Raw genomic sequence first — 20,424 nt, forward strand, 5'->3', positions numbered from 1 at the left:
CCGCGAATATTTCATCGCACACAAGACTCAACGGCTCCAAGATCAGTTGGGAGGCAGTTAGAAACAGCTTACTAAATAAGACTATGCACTGGAACCGGTCTGCCTCGCAGTCTGTGTGGCCCTATCAAGGAGAGACTAGAGACCAGTACTCCGCGGCCTCGACTTGCAGATCGCGTATGGTGATGGTGTTGCCAAACATGCTCCCCTCTGACGGATTCAAGACTGTGGCATGGAATTTTGGTTTCTCCATGTTACCCTCGGGAAGTAGTTGGAACTCCTTGTTCTACTGACTATCTTAACCAAAGGGATGCTCATCTCCACAGGAAGTCAGGGGTTTTGAAGGCGCGCAGTAGTAAGCACTCTCGCGCCACCGAAGCAATCGTCCTCGGCATCCCGCTGTTCCTCTGGCCACGCCACTCACAGCTAGGCATTGGCTGATCGGAGTAACACACCTTCAACCAGCATTTCGGGCTTTTTACTCCATGACTCCGGCAAGGAGGCCGGATCGGTGCCCCACATGGTTCACCGGGACTCCGGAGTATCAGCTTCGGATATCGGTCGGTAGTCCCGAACGGGGAAGGCTAGAGCGGAATGTGCCCAATCATTCCCGCTTCCTATCACACGGCGAGGAATTGCACGATACTTCTTGTCATGTGCGGTTGTATATGGAAGCCTCTGAGCAGGTTTAATCAAAAATTAGCCATCGTTACGATACCCAATGCTCCATCTCTCAAACCTTTCAATAAGCTGCCGTTTACGTACCTATATTGACCAACATAGTTGGTCGCAGCTTCTTTCAATGGATTGCATTCCCAGTGCTTTTCCCCGTCCAGTTGGCAGCATTATCTGACCAGCTGGGAGTGCAAGTCAACATGGTCAAAGCATCAGTCTTCTCGAATGGCAAGCTCACCCCCGTGGCGCACATGGGTAGAAAACATGCCAATGAATTGTATAGTACATTCTACTTTCTATCTTTCAGACACAAAAGCCATTTTATCGATTATGGAATACAATCACGCCTTATTATCAACCTGGTTATTTTCAGGCTGCCTGACGGACCTCCACTCCAAAGCCAAAGCACCAAAGATCGCGACACACGCGAGGACCAAACCCACCAGGAAGACCTGCCTGATCGCCTCATTATATGCAAATAAGACGGTGGCTTTGACAGAGTCGGGAAGATTTGTCAGCGAGGTAACGCCGCTGTCCATAATTTTCTGTGCGTCAAGCCCGGGAACGGATGACAGTCGCTGGAGCAGCTGGTTGGTGAAGATGTTCTGAGCAACTGACAGGAAGATGGCGCCTCCAATTAGCTGGCCAAATAACGTCAAAGAGATCCCAATGGGCACGTCTTTCTTCGGCAACACGGTCTGGGCCGCAAGACTGGGCGCTTGAGTAGAACCACCCAAGCCGAAGCCGTAGATGACCTGATAGCCGATCCATTTGGCGCTGCCAGTGTCGACCTCGAATGTGTAGAGCAGGCCGGCGCCAATAGACATCAAACAAACGCCCCCGATCAAGAATGGCGTGTAATAGCCAATTCGACGAACAAGGGCGCCTGTTGTCAGCGTGGATATTACCATTGAAAGCATAAGAGGCAAAAGACGAATTCCTGATTCTACCGCCGAAACACCCTTGATGGCTTGGAACCAGATTGGGAGATAGTACGCTGAAACGCGTTAGTAGACTTCGTATACGGGTATGATGCTGTCTGGTGTAACTTACAGAAAATCATTAACTGCGATCCATTGCAGATGGTGGTATAGACAGCAGCGAGGATGCTGCGCTGCATGAAGATTCTCCCCGGAAGCGTAGCCGTCTTGGGTAGAAAGACCTGGACCAGAGCGAATCCCGCGAGCAGAATGCCTGCTAGCACCAACAAAAGAATGATTCTCCAGTTGTTCCACTGAAAGTCACGATCAGAATTGTAGTCAAGTTGATGTACGGAGATGCACACTCACAGAGTACGTTGAGCCGCCCCATTGCATTGCCAGAATCAGGGACACTGATCCAGGAACCAGCAGCGAGGTTCCAAAGAAGTCTAGCTGTGCCAGCTTAGACCTCAAGTCAAGCTTCGTTGTCTGCCTATCGGGAATGGTGAGAATGAAGAAGATTAAGACGCCTGCCACGCCTCCCAAGGGGAGGTTGATGTAGAAACACCATCTCCAGGTGACCTTTGAGGTGAATACGCCTCCCAGTAAGGGTCCGACGACAGAAGAGATGCCAAAAATGGCGCCGAAGAATCCCTGGTACGTGGGACGTTTGCGGAGCGGCACGGCGTGCACGATGATGACGACCTGAAGAACTGCTTGTTAGTGGATTGGGCCCCACGATGACAGGCTTAAAACATACCACACCGCTGAGGATGCCGGCTGCGCCCAGTCCAGCAATGGCTCTCCCGATGATAAAAGAGACCGAGTTCGGGGCGGCGCCACAGAGTGTGGAACCGACTTCGAAGAGGAAGAGAGAAGTCAGGAATGTGCCTTTGACGCTGAAGAAGGTGTAGAGTTTGCCGAACAAGAGTTGTGAGGCACACTGGGTTAGGAGGTACGCCGATCCGTACCAGCCTATGTTGTTAACGGAATGGAACTCGTCGGTAATCTTCGGAATGGCTGTCGTGATAATCATGCGGTCCTGGCAAAGTTTCAGTCTCTAGGTCTTGGTGGTGAAGACGAAATTGGGGATAGTCGACGACTCACCAGTGAAGTCAAAAACATGCAAAGAAAGGCAGACGTCATGACACAAGCGAGCTTCAACCCAGTTGGACACTCGGTGTCGTCTGTGGAATTTCTTGCATCCTCGGGCTTATCTGAAATCTGTTTCTCGGCCATGGCATCGCCGCCGTCAAGTGATAGCTCGGCAACGGTCGACGCCTTCGAATCGTCCTCCTGGTCAGTGATTGGCTGGGTGTGTGTACTTTTGTGAGTCGCCATCTTGATAGTGAGTTCGACAATTATGTGAATCTGGATGTGGAAGTTGAAATATTGACAAAATAGGTCATGGGAGTAGAGAGGTTATTGTGTTGGATGTGAATAAGTTGGAACCAGTGTGTTGGTGAGAGAAGCTGAGGTTGAGATTAAGACACGAATAGCCTGGACAACACCGGGACGCAGTTTCCTTTATACATATACATGGAATGCAATTTGTATCAATCAATTGGGTTTTGAAAAGTCCGTCGTCGGCAAAAGGCAAAAATTGAGCCGTTGCAGGGCAATTGCTACCGCATCATGGGTGAAGCACAATCATCAGTCCAAGCATCTCGGGCCCGAAAAATCCAAAACGGGTTAGAGTTGTCTGAGCGTCTCATTGTTGGAAGAGAGGAACTGATCAGACGGGAGACTGTCAAGATACGCTAGGCCTTTTCAAGACCCGAGACGCCCGGGATCTTCCTTCGCGTCATCCCGAAGCGGAACCTGTACCACATGCCACTGTTCTTTCATATCGGACAATTCTCAAATGTCCGGATAGACTCCGAATGCATTATCAAATCAGATCACTCCTACGTGCATGGATAATTGTCTCGACATGAAGAACTCACCTTCCATCTCTCAAAGTTTGCCCATGACCACCCCGCAATCAACTGCTCTCCAAGGGCAGCATAAGCAAGCCTGCTCGCTCTGCGCAAGAAGAAAGATCAAATGCGACAAATCCGAACCCTGTTCAAACTGTACAAAAGCACATGCCCAATGCCAATATGAGGGACCCGCGCCGCCGCGACCTCGCAAGAGAGCTGCTGATGAGGAGCTACTTGCCCGCTTAGCCTCCTACGAGGACCTGATGCGGAAGCACAAAGTCGACTTTGTGCCGTATTCTCATGGCTGGATTACGTCTGGTCCTCAAGGACAGATCAAGCAAGATGACTCACGAACAACTACCTCTGCAGGTTCCTCGCTGAACCATCAAGGCTCAACGTCTCAGGTGCTGAAGGACATTCCCATGGCGACGGAACGGTAAGTTTAGGAGTCATGACGCAGGGCGACATATGGTACCGTTTGCTAACTAACTTTAGCTGTCTTTGGTCGACTCTCCCAACAGAGGTAAGAGCCCGGTGCTGTCGCGGAAACTATATGTACTTGTGTCTGACTTCTCTCACCAGCTCATGTACCCGCCCACCCAGTTTCTGGCCCGCAGAGAAGACCCCCTTCACGTCCCCACGCCATCACTTCATGTCTTAATGACGGGTGTTCAGCCCGAACTGTCCCAGCTGCATCCAGATCCGAGACATATTTACCGGTTCTGGCAAATCTTTGTCGAGTCCGTCAACCCATTGTTGAAGATCGTACACGTGCCGACTCTGCAGCAACAAGTCCTGGACGCAAGTTGGAATCCGGCTGGCGCATCGAAACCTCTCACCGCCACCCTCTTTGCCATCTATAGTCTGGCTGTCACTTCAACAAGCATTGATGACTGCCAGGCTACCTTTGGCGAGGCCAGAAGCACGCTGATGTTGCGCTATCGAACCGCCGCCCTACGTGCTCTTATAGAGGCTGACTTTCTCATGACGCGAGACTTTGACGTCTTGCAAGCCCTTGCGCTCTTTCTCTTCTCTGATCCAGACTCGGAGTTGACATCCACTCTGACAGGTGCCGCCATCAGGATCGGCCAGAAGATGGGTCTGAACCGACCAAAGCCAGACCCAAAGATATCGGTGTTTGAGACCGAAATGCGCATACGTCTATGGTGGCAGTTGACTGGGTTAGACTGTAGAGTCAGGGTCGTCAAAGTTGCGGGCATGCGACTTCTGCCGTCCGAGATTGAATTTGGCGACATTCGCCTCCCGCTCAACGTCAACGACGCGGATTTGCATCCGGAAATGACCGAGTTGCCAGCGGAGCAATCCGGTCCAACAGAGATGCTATACGTGTTGATGAAGTTTGAAACCTATAACATCATCAGATCCTCCGCCACGGCTGTCACGGTCTATGACGTTATCATTCACGGTCCTGGCAAGGACAAACCACCTTCGAAGCGGGAAGACGACGCTATTGACGAGATCGAGGCCATTTACCATGAAAAATTCATTCGTCACCTGGACAGGAATATTCCTCTTCATGCGCTCGTATACACCATGACGAAGCTCACGTTGGCTCGTTTCCGGTGCAAAGTTCACAGCCCGCGAGGGAGGGCCAACAGCAATGGAGAGGTGCTCATGACGCGCGAGGAAGGGAACCAAGTTTTTGATTGCAGCGTGACTTGGTTGGAAATGATGGAGATTGCTATTGGCAGCAAGTTCTCCTCGTACTTTATTGCCCATATGACAACCAAGTTCACCGTAGATGTGTACATCTACATCATCAGTGATCTCCGCAAAAGGGTCTCTGGGGAGCGGGTGAATTTGGCCTGGAAGCTCGTCGGGAGTCTTTACGAAGATCACCCAGAACTCATCGAGAATACGCAAAGTTCCTTCTTCGTCGCGTTGGGCGATCTGACTTTGGAAGCTTGGGAAGCTAGGAGGAGGGAGTCTGTCAACGTCCAGGGAAGTCTTGATGGCGATAGTTCGCCGCGGTATAGTTCGCCGCGGTATATTCAGTTGCTTCGGGACCAGAGACAACAGAAAGCCGCGCCAGCTCCACAGGTGCCGGCGTCAGACCTTCATACTCTCGACCCGCTCGCACTCACTGATTCAGCAAACTTGGACTGGGATTACTGGAATGATTTCTTGCGACTGTAACTAGCTTCTTGGCAGTATTCCGAAGCCATATCATTTTTCACCTTCACCGGGAATGTTGCAATCGCTCACCTGTGGGGTGAAGTTGCAGCATGTTCCATCGCCAATGCAGGCCAGCACATCCTTGTATTCAAGGCGAGCGGGCTCAGTTGCCCTGCTTGAGTACCTAGTAGTCGATAAGGACATATTAATACCAAAGTCCCGTATCAAACTTTGCTGTCACTCACCGAGAGCCAGCAGTTGTGATGGGCAAGAAAACAGAGAGACATCAATGATGGCTCTAGATGCATCACCCGGATATTCCCCCTTTTCGGCATTGGGCCGCGGCACGAAATCAGTCAGCAACATCCCTGCCCAGCCCACGAGTACGACGTCGCCGCGGATCAGTGATACTCTGTGCTCCACAACTCTCTGCGTCTTCTCAAGGCACTCGATGTCTCTCCTGTCTGTGACTGGCTACATGATACATCCCCAGCGCGGGAACTCGGGATCGTGCTCACTATGTCCCTGCCCAGACTATTCTTAGTGATCCTTCCCCGCATCCTTTGTCCCTCTTTTCCCCCCATGATCGCCCATCAGCTGCCCCATCCTGACACATCCTGGATGTATCCCTCGCAACGCTCAACTCTCCGAGGAGTCAGAAACCTCTCGTAAAGTGTACCTCTGGCTCGTGTAGAATTCGAGAATTCGCGCCAGAGTCCGAACTTGCCTGACTGAAAGGCACTGGAGCACACAGCCAGCGGGCCCTGACCTCAAAGCTGCCAGCTGCGCTAGGAAAACATGAAGCGAACTCGAGCAGCCCACTTAGTCTTGAAATGTTGGGGAACCCAAGAACTGCATCTAGCCCAGTTGGTAAACCCAATGACCTCGATTGGCTGGCCGGGCTACGCGCCCACATCCTAGACAGGCTTCCCCGTCAGCCCGTACTAGTTTCGCCCTAAGCTTGTCCTGCTCAGTGCAACATAGCATCGATACCAACACCCGTACAGAGTATTCTGTCACTTTGTGTGTGCTCACAATGAATCTGCATGTCAATTGTTGCCATCCCCGCACCCGATAGCTAGCTGCTCTTTAGGGCTCTCGTCATATCGGACCGGGTTAGGCTCTCTGCTTGTCCGCACCCTGCAACGTGTTCGCGGCAATCTGTGCGGCCGGCCATGTGGCCCCTTCGAGCTTCTTGAAAGCAGCTCAAGCTTCCGGGGCCTTCTCTCTCTCAAGAGATCAGCGCATGAGGAAGCTCGGAAGAAGTTACCTTGCTTGCATTCCGCCCGAATGTGCATAACAGCCCCGTGGACTCCCCGAACCTGAGATGTGGCGAGCGGAGAAGGATATATAAAGTACCCATCGTGGTCCGCGGGCTGCTCGTTGTACTGGCCGCTTCATCCCGAATCTTTTCAACTTTCAACCTCCACGCGCGTAATCTTATTCTTTAGGTCATTGCAGTTGAGTTCGCTTTGACTCTACGCAGTACCGCAGCCATGGGTCTTTACAGCAAGCTGGCCGATGATATCACAGAGGTGGACCTGATCATTGCTGGAGGTATATTTGACGCCGCCTATTCCTCCATCACCTTCAACACCGTGCTGACTTTTCAATATCAGGCGGAACAGCTGCTTGCGTCCTTGCAGGCCGTCTCGCAGCCGTCGACCCGCAACTTTCAATCCTCGTGATTGAAGGCGGCACCAACAATCGCGACGTCCCCAGTGTTGTCCATCCGGCCTTCTTCCTCGACCACCTCGCCCCGACAAGCAAGACTGCAATTTTCTACCAGGGCAATGTTTCCGACAAACTGGCAGGCCGTAGTCCCATTGTACCGACTGGAGGAATCCTCGGTGGCGGTTCCTCGATCAACTTTATGCTGTGCGTTACCAAGTCTCTGTCTTTCCTACCTTCCTCTCAACCCTTTCGGGTCTCTGGCCCCTCAAGTTCGTAGCCTCAACCCGGCATCCGATGAGACTTCCCCAGCTTCGCCCCCTTATCTCCCCACACCCGCTCCCGCACGATCTATCCTGCCTGGACCGTGTCATCCCGTGCCACGGATGCGGGGCCGGCAATTAGCACCGGGACGAAAAAGTTGGGGTAGCTCCATGCAAGCCTAGGCCACATGAGCTCTTCTGACTCTCTCACGACGATCGACTTCCTCTCCTCAGATCAAGCTAACGAGTCAATGCCATACACAGCTACACCCGTGCCCAGAAATCGGACTTTGATTCATGGGCCACGCCCGGCTGGTCCTCGGCAGACCTCTGGCCCTACCTGAAGCGCTTCGAGACGTACCATGGCAACGGAGACCCGTCTCATCACGGGTCCTCTGGCCCGGTCCACGTATCTTCTGGGGGCTTCCGCGTTGAGAGTGCAGAGGATGACATTCTGGCCGCCGCGAAGCAGACGGGCTACCCTGAGATCCGGGACTTGCAGAACCTAGAGGCCAACAACGGCTATGAAAGGTGGATGAGATACGTTTCGCCTGATGGGAGACGACAGGATGCCGCACACACCTTTCTGCACCCGCTGCTCGAAGATGGAAACCATCCGAACCTCCACGTGTTGGTGGAATCAAAGGTCATCCGCGTCTTGTTTGACGAGCACAAGCGTGCTGTTGGGGTCGAATACACTCCCAACTCAGACTACCAGGCCATCTTGAGCACCACGCAGCAGCCTGTCCGGAGCGTCAAAGCCAAGAAGATGGTTGTCGTATCATGCGGCGCCTGCGGAACGCCTGGCGTTCTCGAGCGCTCCGGTGTAGGCAGCAAGGTGGTCCTAGACAAGGTTGGCGTTCCCGTCGTCGCGGACCTTGCTGGTGTGGGAAGCAATTATCAAGATCACAACCTCGTTCTGATGCCCTATAAGACGGCATTGAAGCCGGAGGAGACTCTCGATAACATCTTTAGCGGACGCATAAGCCGCGAGGACGCGATTGCAAAGAAAGACAAGATGCTTGGCTGGAACGGAGTCGACGTTGTCGGTAAGATCCGCCCCACAGAGGAAGAAGTGAAAAAGCTGGGCCCCGAGTTCGAAAAGGCGTGGGAGAAGGACTTCAAGAACGATCCCAACAGACCTGTCATGCTGACTGGTTTCCTTCACGGGTATGCGTCCCTTACTATCTTCTCCAAAGAAAAACGGAACTGACATGTACAGGTATCTGGGCGATCACGCCGCCATTCCTCAAGGCCAATACACCACAGTCGCAAACTACACGGCATATCCTTACTCGCGCGGGAGCATTCATATCACCGGCCCCTCCCTGACGGACCCCCCCGACTTCGAAACCGGCTTCTTCAGCGACCCCGACGACTTGGACCTCAAGAAGCAGATCTGGGCCTACAAGCACTCGCGCGACGTCGCCCGCCGCACAGCCCTCTACCGCGGCGAAGTCGCCGGCGGGCACCCGGCCTTTGCCGCGGATTCCAAGGCGGCGCTGGTGGAGTCTGTCTCTGCGGATGCGTACAAGAGCGTGCAGCCGATTGAGTACTCAAAAGAGGATGACAAGGCGATTGAGCAATTTTTGAGGGAGAACATTAACACGACGTGGCATTCGCTCGGAACGGCCAAGATGGCGCCACGGGACGACGGGGGTGTCGTGGATTCGTCGTTGAGCGTGTATGGTGTTGAGGGCCTCAAGGTTGTTGATTTGAGTATTGTGCCTGAGAACGTGGGTGCCAACACAAATAACACGGCGTTAGTGGTGGGTGAGAAGGCGGCGGATATTATTGCGAAGAGTTTGGGAATTCACATTCCGCCAAAGTTGTAGATTGGTGTGGCGTGGCTTAATGTGCTTATGGCGGGAAGAGAGACAGACTAGTAGACTACACGTGAACGACATGTAATGAGTGGAAAGCAATTGGATCAAAAATCAGCTTCGGAATCGTACTGATTTCCTCAAGAGTCCATCGTACCATGTCTGATGATGCCCTCGATCGTTGCCTTGCCCATTGCCTTGAAAAATGACTTGTTTTCGATTTCGATTACAGACAAGAAAGGTAGTTAGGCTTTCGTGAGAGAAGATCAAATGACGAGTGGACATATTTCTAAAGCGTTAGAGTTATGTGTATTCGACTCTTCCAGGACTTTTGGTTCATTGCAGATATTTAATCACATTAAATGTGGTCTCCGAGGGGCGCACGTATCAAACTACTTTCACAAACAAGCACAAATCTATGTCATGGGTTCACCAAGTAGACTCGTGATGAGACTCGCTGATACCCTTCTTCTCAGCATGGATAGCGCTCTCCTCCAAGTCCTCGGTCAAACCGACATCCCTCCTGGCCTGTCCGAGCAGAATGCTGTCCTCAGCACCCGCGTTGCTACCAAAGACACGGTCCATCTCCTCGAGGGTCGCGCCCTTGGTCTCCGGCAGGCTGAAGTGCACCCACAAGATGCTGGCGCCGAGGAAAACGGCGAAGAAGATATAGGTTCCCCACTTCCAGCTCTCAAGCATGGAGGGGACATAGAATGCGACGGCGAAATTGTTAAGCTAAAAAATCCCGTATTAGTCTCATGCTGCGGCGAATGGCTGGAAAACTTTGGGGGGCATACCCAGTTGCTAGATGCGCCGATGGAAGCGCCCTTGGCACGGATGGAGAGTGGAAAGATCTCAGACACCAGAGTCCATGACACTGGGCCCCACGATGCTCCAAATCCGGCGACTTAAATGTTGAAGTTAGCATACCAAGGTTTAAGGCGATCTAAACGTGGGACAGAGAATCTTGACGTACTATAAATCCAGATGAACGCGACGGCGACCCATCCCTCAACGGGGTGGCCGGTCCAGTCGTGGCTGAACTTGGCGACAATGATACCAGGGATGACCATGGAGATCAACATGACCATAGAACCAACGATCAAGATGGGCTTTCTGCCAACCTTGTCGATGAATGCCATGGCTGGAAGGGTGCTGATGAAGAAGACGACGCCAGTAACACCGGTAGCTAACAAAGCAGTCGTGCCGCCGGTGAGGCCGAGGCTCTGGAAGACATTGCTGGCGTAGTAGATGATTGCGTCGATGCCAGACCACCTAAAGGGTATCACAGTCAGCCAGTTGCGGGGGTCGAAAACTTCTTTGTAGACTTACTGTTGCCAGAACATGATCAACCAGGCGTACGCGACGCGCTTGAAGTGATTCCAGGAGCGGAGAATGCGCCAGTACTGAGCAACCTCGCGCATCCAGACGCTCGTCTTCTCCTTTTCAGCCAGTTGGGGGAAGGCCTTTTGGAAAGAGCGCTGCTCGAAAAGAGCCTCAGCCTTGATTTCCTTAAATTCAACCTGGACGAGCTCGCTATCCTCGGGAAGCTTGCGAAGGTAGGCGATGGTCTTGACGGCCTCCTCGTCGCGGCCTTGCTTGACGAGCCAGCGGGGGGAGAAGGGCAGCCACCAGATACCGAGGGCGAGGAGGGCCGCGGGCACGCCTTGGATGTAAGAGGGGAGTCTCCAGGCGAGGTCGGACTGGCCGTCGCCGATGCCGCCAATATAGTTGCTGCCATATCCGATCCAGAATGACAGCATGATTCCCAGGATGGTGGCGAACTGGTAGAAGGAGACGATGAAGCCACGCATTTCAGGGGCGGCGAGCTCGGCGTTGTAGAGAGGACTTGCGAAAGGTTCAGCATGTTCTCTTGAGCAGAGTAATCATGATGGACGATAGACGTACCCAACACCGCTAAACGTCCCGACACCAAGGCCGGTGAAGAATCTGCCAGCGTAGAGAAGCTGGGGCTTGTGGTAGCTTGCGCCGGTGTAGAGGTAACTTCCCAGCACGACCCAGAGACAGGCAGAGAACATGGTGTATTTGCGGGAGAAGACCTCGCCAAAGACACCAGCGCTGACGGAACCCAGGATACCTCCAAGCTGGAGAATGGATGTCAACCAACCAGTCGCGCTGGAAGAATCGACAATTGAAGGGAAATTGTCCTTGAATCGCGTCATTACGAGGGATTGTCCGAGAACGCCTAGGGGAGGCCGTGAGGTTAGCGACGAAACAGCCATTGCCGATGCCGGGGAGCGGCAGGCAAACCTTGCTGGTACCCATACTCGAAACCTCCAAAAGATGCGAAGAGAGCAATGACGAGAATCTTAGGGTTGTTTGCCAGTGACTTCCATCGATTCTGATAGGCAAGCTGAGTGCGCGCCTCGGCGGCGGTCGCCGCTTGAACGGCCATGGTGGTAGCCGAAATGGTTTCTGGCCTAAGATTGACAAGAAAGGATTGGACTCACTCCGAGAGGGACTCGGTAGCGATCGCGGGAAGCAGGAGCCGAGAATATAAGATGAGTCTTTCGAACGACAGGCCGGGCCATCATCTGTACTTATTGCCTTGAGTACCGGCGCTAAGGACTGCCTTCCTTGGAGTGTTTAACCAGGGAGATGTCCTTTGGTGATGGGGAAACGTTTACCAGATGGGGACAGCATGTGTCAAGTTTTGATGTGACTCTGGCTCGACAGTCCCGCACACTCGAACGAGATGGGACCCTTGCAATAGACTCTTGGTATTTCAGTTGTGTCAATGAGATTGCCAGAACTTCGGGTTCATCTCCGGTATGTTTCTTTGGAATCCAGTGCGGCCTCATCTACCATGCTACAGATGTGTGACTTTTTTGTGAGATTATCAACCGATGGAAATCCGGAGTAAGGCAGATCAGCTTGGTTGGATCTAAGTACTTACTAACATGGTGCTTATGGTAACCAGATCTGGACACCGGCTATGATACGCGGTTCGCTGACGCTTGTTCTCGCCCGATGATCATCTCTCCAGATTGGGCATCTGTTGGCATTCGACGAGAACTGTCCGAATCCGACCATCTCCAAGCCCTTCAAAGATCCTCCGCCTCCTCCAGTGGCTTCGAAAAAAGCAGCGGAGCCCTCCGCTTCCTTAATCCCTTGCCAATGAGAATCCATACCCCGCCCACCCCCACAGCGAGAAGTCTGGCACATCACACGATTTGATCCACCTCCGCAGCGGGTTCACAGTCGTAAAAAGAAAAGGCCCAAGGCGTGTAACGTCGGGAAAAAGTCCCGGAGCTAACGCCAGAAGCGGAGGTTGGCCGAGTTGGCGGCGTGGGTTCAAAGCAGAAATCTTTACCACCCCCACCGCAGGCGGCAGATACAAGTGTGTTTGTGACCAATGTATGGAAGGTATTTTCCCCGTGGGGAATATTTCAACTTCTCTGGGGATCCCGCTGGCTCAAACTCGACCGAGAGGATTGTGAGGGGAAAATCCCCATCTCGTCAGCAATAGCACCGAGAAGAGGCCGTCGAAGCCCCAGCGGTCGAACGACAGATGGGCAAGTCATAACAGCAAGACTTTGATTGTCGTTCAAGACTCGATAGACCGTTAGCATGGTCGCTACGTTGACTTGAGGGTTCCTGGATGAGCAGACGTCCCTCGTGCCGGGATATTCCTCGAAGCTCCGGGAAAAAGTCAAATTGAGCCGCACCCTTGGCAGCGACGCCGGGACCGCACTATTACCCAACTTGCCCACTCCTCGATGCCTCCAGACTCGTTTTTATGGCTTTTGAGCCCGGACTCTTGAAAGCCAGGAATCGTGCCATCCCGGTGCCATGCTGATGCCTGACTTAGAGTCCCACACCAAGGCACCTAGTTCGTGTGTGCTCGACCTCATTGCTCGCGGGATTAGCTGGCTTACGCCGGTTCCTCTAATGAAAGAAAGAAAATTTCGCAAGCAATCTGCAGGCAGATTCGCTACTGCAATGCTCTCGCCCGGGTGGGCCTCATGTCGTCAGGACCCGGTTGAGGAGGTCGAGTTTCTATTTCCTCGATATATGATGTCTGCATCATCGTATCGAAAGAAAGTGACGACTCAATGTCCTCTCCGTCGATTTTGCGTAAGCTTATTTTGCGGGCGCCACCGTGGTGGGCTCCGTATTCGTGATACTGGGGAAATGTCTTTTCATGGTCCAATGGAGGGATCAAATCAACCTGTTCTCCTTTTAGTTCCTAAGATCGCGACTAACCAAGGGCCGTTCAGAAATTGGATAGGCAAGCCCAAGACGATGAGTTTTCGACGAAGTAGTCCTTTTTAGATTGAACGCTGGACTGAAACAGCCAAAAGCTCCAATAATGGCAAGGTGTAGAGTAACGACTAAGGGGACTATCAATTTGGTGGATCAGCAGCCATTTGAGGTGCAGTCAACACGTGGGCGAACCAGGATCCTGAGACGTCAGGCCCCCCGGAACCGGAAAGAATTTCAATGACCTCCAGGATCCATTGACGGCAGTTGATTTCAATATTCCCCGGGATTTTGCGCATGCAAGGTAACCTTCGTAGACGGGTATACCCGCAGGTTGGTGATTACCCAAGACATGGCTCTAGACGCAGCACGCAGAAAACTCATGTATTAGTTGACATCTTCCCAGTAGAAACAGTCACGGGCTTTGCAGAGTGATTGAGTGATTCCACGTATACAGTGTTTGAACCTGCGCAAGGCCGCGCAGAGAATCCATCTTGAAGAGTCTGGAACCAGTGGCTGAAACGGCTGCGACAATTCTTGACAGGGACGAACCAAGCTGCGGCACGTACCGTGGCATCTGCCATGCCTATTTTCAGACCGGGTCATTGAGTTTGGACGGCAAGTTTGCTTCGATTAGCCATCCCAGGAGTGGCATAGAACTACTTGGACCAAACATGTTGGAGGGTCCGCGATGTTGTTGACAAAGGGAAAATGGCAGAGCAGACTGGAGAGGGCCCTCTTTAGTCGACTGGCACTGATAGTTGAATACATCTATCCCATCTATCCAAAAAGCAGGGGCTTACGTCATTTCGCTGGTTATTGCTCTATCGAAAATATGCCCCGCGCTCGTGTGGTCCGTGCTTGCAGCCTCTGCCCCACCATGGAGGGGAGCTGTTTCCATTTGTCACAGAAGGTGCGGTCCCTGGCGCTGTTGACGTTTGGCACCAAGCCGAGACACGTCGTCGCAAATTATTTCTTGAGATAATCTGATAATCTCGCTCTTCTTCTCCTCCGACTGCTCTCCTTTGCCCCTTTGGATCAATCTCAACTCGACCCTTCAGATACCCACCCTCTTCTCAGATCCAAGATGCCCGGTACGAGAATTCGACCTTTGGCGGGCGCTGCAAACCTCGCACTACGCTAATTATTGTCCAACAACAGCTCCCTACTCGACCGGTGATAAGACCTCATTCGGCTGGGTCACTGCTCGCGAGCGTTGGCCCGTCATTATCGTGGGCTTCCTAGGGTGCTTTGTTTCTTGCCGACGCGCCTTTTCCTAACAGCTATACCATAGACCCAAGCCATCGACGACCTCTACCGATCTGTCGCCCAGACCAAGGACGCCGAGAAGGAAGCTGAGGGCAAGAAGATCATTGAGGAGATTGCCAAGATCAAATACGAGGTTCAGCACGACCGAGCATTGACGTAGGACTCCAATCGACACTCCATCAGTGCCACCCTTGCCTTGCTGATCAGACTAGGCCGATCGAAGACGATGGATACCCCGACGTCAGCATCTACAACGAGGAGCTCAAGAAGCTCGGCTCTGCGACATGGCTGAACGTGCCATGGTTGTATACAGAGTGTTACCTTTTTAGGTAAGCTACACATGGTTCAGGATGCGGGCTGCCCAAAAACATCGGGAGTGAGGCTGACACGCAACAACAATAGACGCATCAGCACGCACTTTGCCCGGTCCACCCACTGGAAGAACTACGACGTCTTCGCCCGCCAGAAGATCAGCACTTTCAGATCTTCGCGTCCCGCCGTGCTCGAGCTGGCGTCAAAGTACAAGGAGCTTGTCGAGCAGCTCCAAAAGAACAAGGGCGCAGCCCAGGACGAGGCGGCCGAGAAGCTACTCTTCACTGAGATGTGCGAAATCTGTCTCTGGGGCAACGCAACCGACTTGTCACTCCTGACGAGCTTGACGTACGAAGATGTCCAGAAGCTGCAGGGCTCCGAGGCCCGCAAGGCATCCGAGAAGAACATTGTCGTCAACGATCTCCCCGCCGTCTACGAGCTCCTGAAGAAGGCCAAGGCTGAGGGCAAGGCCGAGCGGCGTGTCGACATTGTGCTCGACAACGCCGGATTCGAGCTCTATGTCGATCTTATTCTCGCCGGATATCTGCTGTCTGCCGGATTGGCGACCAACGTCGTCCTACACCCCAAGTCGATCCCGTGGTTCGTGTCCGACGTGCTCCCCGGCGACTTTGCCCAACTCCTTAGCGCCATCGCGAGCCCTAAGCGCTTCTACGAGACGCCCTCTGAAGAAGAGGAACTTCAGGGCAAGACCCCCGAGCCTCTCTCCGCCACGGACTCGGAGAGCCTCTCATTCTTATTCCAGGAGTGGAGCCAGTTCCACGCCGAGGGACAACTCATCCTCCGTCCCAACCGCTACTGGACGCACCCCGGCCCCTTCTGGCAGTTGCCCGAGGAGGCAAAGGACCTGTACGAGGACCTCAAGGCCAGCGAGGTTGTCATATTCAAGGGCGATCTCAACTACCGCAAGTTGACCGGCGATGTGGGTTCTACTATTCATTGCTATGGCGACGATGACACTAACACATGCATAGGCTGACTGGGATGCTGCAACACCTTTCACGGAAGCCCTCAAGAACCTTGGCCCTGGATCCGGCCTTAACATCCTGGCGCTCCGCACCTGCAAGGCCGATGTCGTTGTCGGTCTCCAGCCCGGCGAAGACGAGAAGCTCCTCGCCACCGAGGGCGGCGGCGGTGACTCTGGCTCGAGAAAGTGGGCTTGGAGCGGCAAGTGGGCTGTTGTGTCCTTTTCAGGCGGCAAATAAAATCGCTGCTTGATTCTTATGTTCTTTTTCGTATTTATTCTACAGTAGAGCCATGACCGATAGACTTTGAGAGAACCCCCAGATACAGCTAGACAGGATGGCCTTCCTACCTGACCTAGTCTAATCGATTCCTTCCCGCCGTTTTTTTGGCTGTTCCAGACCTCTACCCACAGTTCTCGTGGTATTGGTATCGTATTCCATTTCGAGGTACCTCCCGTCTTTGCTCTTCGGCACTTAGACCCAGTCTCCAACCTTGGGGTCATAGACTGGGACCCTGGGAAGTTTGCGTTGCCGCCGCTTGTATGCCGCGACAGCCTGAACGACGTACTTCTTCCTATTGAACTTTGGCGGCCCAGCTGGCTTGTCTCGCTTAGCTTTCCGAGTCTCCTTCTGTGCTATATTCGGTGAGGTAGAAACCACTTTCATCTGTACTGTTAGCTCTGGTCTCGCTCTACAACTCCCCGAAAAGATGTGATCTCTCAGACAACTCACAAGGTTCGCAGCTGGTGCAGGCTGGATGATTACATCCGGTAAGCTCACACGTCGGGGTGTTCTTATTAGGGCTCTTGCACTTGTGGCAGACCCATCGCTTTTGCCAGAGGCAGTAGAGGCACTTGGGGTCGTAACAGCAGTCGGGGCTATTGTATCTCGTAATACTGGTAATTGCGCATAGTCGTGCTGCAATTCCGAAGCGGCAGGCGTCGAAGGCATGTGGGCAATACTTTTTCAAGCTATCTGTGTGGCCGCACTTGTATCTGGTTATTTGTAGCTCGCACATCTTTGTGTGAGGCTGAACTGAGGTGCAAGAAATTGGGATGTTGAGATTGATATGCTTGTAGAAAGTGGTTGAGTTCGTTGATTCAAGAGCGATGCGATGAAATCGAGGGGCCAGGCTGGGATATTCATGGCTGTGAAATGGGTTAACGGAGATGGGTCGAGATAGATAGGGTATTTGGTGAAGGATAGAAAGCTTGTCAATGGGACTGTTCAAGACTTCAGGTGTTTGGCTGGCACCTCCCTGCCAACACAAAATGGCAAGGAACCTTGGGGAAGAACACGGCTTTCATATTAGCTCGCAACCTGTAGGGAAGCCAGCCGTCCATTGACTGTTGCCCTTGCCTGTAGTATCATTTCTCCACTTCCACTCACCGAGGGTCTGCCGAAAATCATCACGACACTCACCGAGGTCACCGAGCCTTCTAGCTACAGAATTACATTGATGAAACTTCTCGGGTGATGGCTGACATTGGTCAATGATATAGTGAGTATTTTATTCCATTAACTCGCAGCAGCCGAAGAGTGTACAAAGGAAATGTTCCGGCAAAAGTGAAGCAGTTTTCCCAGCAAACGCCTGTTCAAGTGACAAGCCGACCATCTCGCCAAGTATTAGGTAGGCATCCCGCCTCTTATCCCCATGCATACATGTCATTCTCCAAGTCTCCGAGGTATCCCTCAAATGCAAAGTCCAGCGCAGTCAGCACCGCCCTGCAGCGGGTGACAGTCGTCCCTCGGGTCATCGACACACCACTTGCCCGCGGGGCACTCAATGGCCGCGATGCCGCCGCACATGATGGGTACGACGCAGATGCCGGGCTGGTTGCACGCCAGTCCGCAACCCTTGCGGAACGGGTCGTCGATGCACTCGAAGCTGGCGGGGCAGGGCTTGGGCGTTGGGAGGAGGCCGCCGCAGTCTCCGTAAATGTTTGTCTTTGCCGGGGCGAGGGAGATTGTGAGGGTTGGGCCGGGGAGGGATATTACTGTTGAGCCGGAGGCCGCGGTCGAGGAAGAGGAGGAGTTTGAGGATGCGACGGCGGAGGAGGCGGAGGATTCTGGTGAGGAGACTGGTGGCGGTACGGGAGCTGCTGGGACCACGGCGGCGGCGGAGGAGGAGGAGGAGGGTTGTGGGACGAGGGTTGATGGTTGGGCTCCGGGTTGTGTGAGGAAGGGCGTCACGGCTGGTACAGTTGCGGCGGCGGCGAGGGCTGCTGAGCCGAGGATGGCGAGGAGGTTGTGGATGCGCATCGTGGCTGCTTGGGTATCTTGTTGTTCGAGCTTTGCAAGGAAAGGCGGTCGGACAACTGAACAACTGAGAATCTGGAAGAATGAGCAACGAGGAAGAAATGAGCTTCTCGAAAAGTAAAACGTCTGGCCGTTGCGTTGTTGATAAATGAAATTGACATGACTGACGTCTGGAATGCGGTCAGATGGGCTGTCTTGGTGCCTCATCTATCCCGAATTCCAGTCCGCGGTGGGACACAACACAGCCTGCCACTTTTGGGTTTGGCAGCACCAAGAGGTGGGATACGGGGTAAAGTTGTCTCCACGAACATACGAACATTCCCGCGCAAGGTGAGTTCAGGACTGGACAAGTTAGCCCGGTGTCTCAGCTGTACGTACGCCCCAAGGGAGGATTGACATGACACTGCCAGTTTGGGAAATCATCACAAACACAGGAAAGGGTCAGGAGAGCCACTTTGAATGTGAGGACGGATTTCACGATAGTTTAGGTATCGTCTTTTTCGCACGTAGGATGACCTGCAGACGTGGGATGCTGTGCGACAGCCGCTTCTTGGGAGGATCGCTCTCCTTGCGGCGATGGCGGGTTGTTTCCGGGAGAGCGACACTTTTTTTGCGAGGGGATTCGCGCTGCCAAGAATAATTTGGCTGATCTGATCTATGGAGATCTTTCTTGCGGTTTGTTGCGAAGTTCTTGCAGACAAGCGCATCATCAGATAAACCTCGTAGCTGTGGCTGGCTGGAAGGCGACACCCTTACTGGAGCGGCTGGGGGTTATATTTGGAACCTCTGATAGCTACGGTGTAGGAGTTAATAAATCTGTGGCTAAGATCAGATAGGATCGGGTGGCCGGAAGGTTGGATTAGCGGGACTAACTTCAAGCTTGGCTCGTGTCCATCTTCAATTCGGGGTGAATTCCAGGCAATGGTCGGCCTGCCTCCCCGGACGAACTCGGCCCCGCTTCTCGGTCCTGGGTCCGATCGGCTCCACTCATCCGGACGGGAAAGAAAGTAACATGTCCGGGGCAGACACCATACACTACAAGTGGCGTAAAAATGATTCGAAATAGCTTGCTGCACAATGCTGATGTTCGGAGTGTCTCTTTGTCGCACCATGCAATCATCCTGGTAAGGATCTCGGGGGGGGGATGCATGGAGTGGGAGCTCTTTGGCGAGGGAGCAAGTTCGTTTGGGTTTCCTGACGCGGCGTGACTTTAACCTCTACGGCTCATTGCCAGTCTGTGTTGCACGAGGGTAACCGTTTGATGCGCTTATCTTGGGCCCGACTTGTCCCGGTCCCGAGAAGATTTCAATATTCGAAGATTCTGGTCATGGCCAATCGTTCTCGTCAACCAATCCTGCGCATCTGCCTCGTCCTGGACCAGGTATGAATGCCTTACATCACTATAAGTGCGCACTTGGATGCGTTTCTGACTTGAGAAGCGATGACTCTCTGCTGCGTTATCACCGTCTCAATTGCGGAGGCTCAGGTCTGCCCGGACGAGCAAATTATGGTTTGGTGACGCACGGAGGTGTCGGTCTGCCTAGAACCGTCATCGGCAATGGGAAGGGCCTTTTCAGCAGCACGATCAAGATCATGCTTCCCTTTCCATAATCCCTACCTTTGCGATCCATATCTTGCTCTAGCTAGGGATCAGTTCTAGTGATTGTCCTTATTATGCCCAGGATCCCAGTAGCTATCCCCGGTTGCCCATACGCTGAACATGGATCCACCGCTTGTCCGCATTTGCTGACTGTAGGCTGAACGCAAAACTCGTCGATAGAGAACCTTATTATTAGCCAGAGGCGAATCGCGTATTTTGCGTAGCGCAGCTTTGCTTGTCATATGGTTGGGCTTTGCTACATATGCCTACTCCCATGTGTTTCGTTTCGTGACTTAGACTGAAACAGGAGAGCTGTACTTTCAGCTCAAGACATACACCAAGATATCTCCATTGTCCGTCGACTGCGATG

The 20,424-nt window shown here is 53.1% G+C and overlaps 7 protein-coding genes across 7 annotated transcripts; 3 read left to right on the forward strand and 4 right to left on the reverse strand.

Annotated features, from left to right (window-relative positions):
- Positions 1-1,013: 1,013 nt before the first annotated feature.
- CORC01_00750 (uncharacterized protein) lies at positions 1,014-2,933 on the reverse strand (the record flags this gene model as incomplete). The annotated part of the gene is made up of 5 exons (XM_022612407.1): positions 1,014-1,669; positions 1,726-1,906; positions 1,962-2,297; positions 2,353-2,634; positions 2,700-2,933. The coding sequence occupies 5 exons, from the start codon at positions 2,931-2,933 to the stop codon at positions 1,014-1,016; spliced, it is 1,689 nt and encodes a 562-aa protein (XP_022481024.1).
- Positions 2,934-3,525: 592 nt separating this feature from the next.
- CORC01_00751 (fungal specific transcription factor) lies at positions 3,526-5,671 on the forward strand (the record flags this gene model as incomplete). The annotated part of the gene is made up of 3 exons (XM_022612408.1): positions 3,526-3,950; positions 4,010-4,037; positions 4,097-5,671. 3 exons carry the CDS (start codon positions 3,526-3,528, stop codon positions 5,669-5,671), a joined length of 2,028 nt encoding a protein of 675 aa, XP_022481025.1.
- Positions 5,672-7,146: 1,475 nt separating this feature from the next.
- CORC01_00752 (GMC oxidoreductase) lies at positions 7,147-9,419 on the forward strand (the record flags this gene model as incomplete). The annotated part of the gene is made up of 4 exons (XM_022612409.1): positions 7,147-7,207; positions 7,270-7,528; positions 7,849-8,754; positions 8,807-9,419. 4 exons carry the CDS (start codon positions 7,147-7,149, stop codon positions 9,417-9,419), a joined length of 1,839 nt encoding a protein of 612 aa, XP_022481026.1.
- Positions 9,420-9,836: 417 nt separating this feature from the next.
- On the reverse strand, positions 9,837-11,823 carry CORC01_00753 (quinate permease; the record flags this gene model as incomplete). The annotated part of the gene is made up of 6 exons (XM_022612410.1): positions 9,837-10,142; positions 10,205-10,314; positions 10,384-10,682; positions 10,740-11,255; positions 11,316-11,613; positions 11,679-11,823. 6 exons carry the CDS (start codon positions 11,821-11,823, stop codon positions 9,837-9,839), a joined length of 1,674 nt encoding a protein of 557 aa, XP_022481027.1.
- A 2,895-nt stretch (positions 11,824-14,718) lies between these two features.
- Positions 14,719-16,435, forward strand: CORC01_00754 (uncharacterized protein; the record flags this gene model as incomplete). Its single annotated transcript, XM_022612411.1, has 6 exons — positions 14,719-14,725; positions 14,793-14,863; positions 14,926-15,056; positions 15,113-15,229; positions 15,303-16,152; positions 16,205-16,435. The coding sequence occupies 6 exons, from the start codon at positions 14,719-14,721 to the stop codon at positions 16,433-16,435; spliced, it is 1,407 nt and encodes a 468-aa protein (XP_022481028.1).
- Positions 16,436-16,669: 234 nt separating this feature from the next.
- On the reverse strand, positions 16,670-17,213 carry CORC01_00755 (uncharacterized protein; the record flags this gene model as incomplete). The annotated part of the gene is made up of 2 exons (XM_022612412.1): positions 16,670-16,854; positions 16,928-17,213. The coding sequence occupies 2 exons, from the start codon at positions 17,211-17,213 to the stop codon at positions 16,670-16,672; spliced, it is 471 nt and encodes a 156-aa protein (XP_022481029.1).
- Positions 17,214-17,887: 674 nt separating this feature from the next.
- Positions 17,888-18,457, reverse strand: CORC01_00756 (uncharacterized protein; the record flags this gene model as incomplete). Its single annotated transcript, XM_022612413.1, has 1 exon — positions 17,888-18,457. The coding sequence occupies one exon, from the start codon at positions 18,455-18,457 to the stop codon at positions 17,888-17,890; it is 570 nt and encodes a 189-aa protein (XP_022481030.1).
- Positions 18,458-20,424: the final 1,967 nt, after the last annotated feature.

This window comes from Colletotrichum orchidophilum, assembly GCF_001831195.1.
Source record: "Colletotrichum orchidophilum strain IMI 309357 chromosome Unknown Scaffold_4.1, whole genome shotgun sequence".
In the NCBI taxonomy this organism is placed as follows: domain Eukaryota; kingdom Fungi; phylum Ascomycota; class Sordariomycetes; order Glomerellales; family Glomerellaceae; genus Colletotrichum; species Colletotrichum orchidophilum.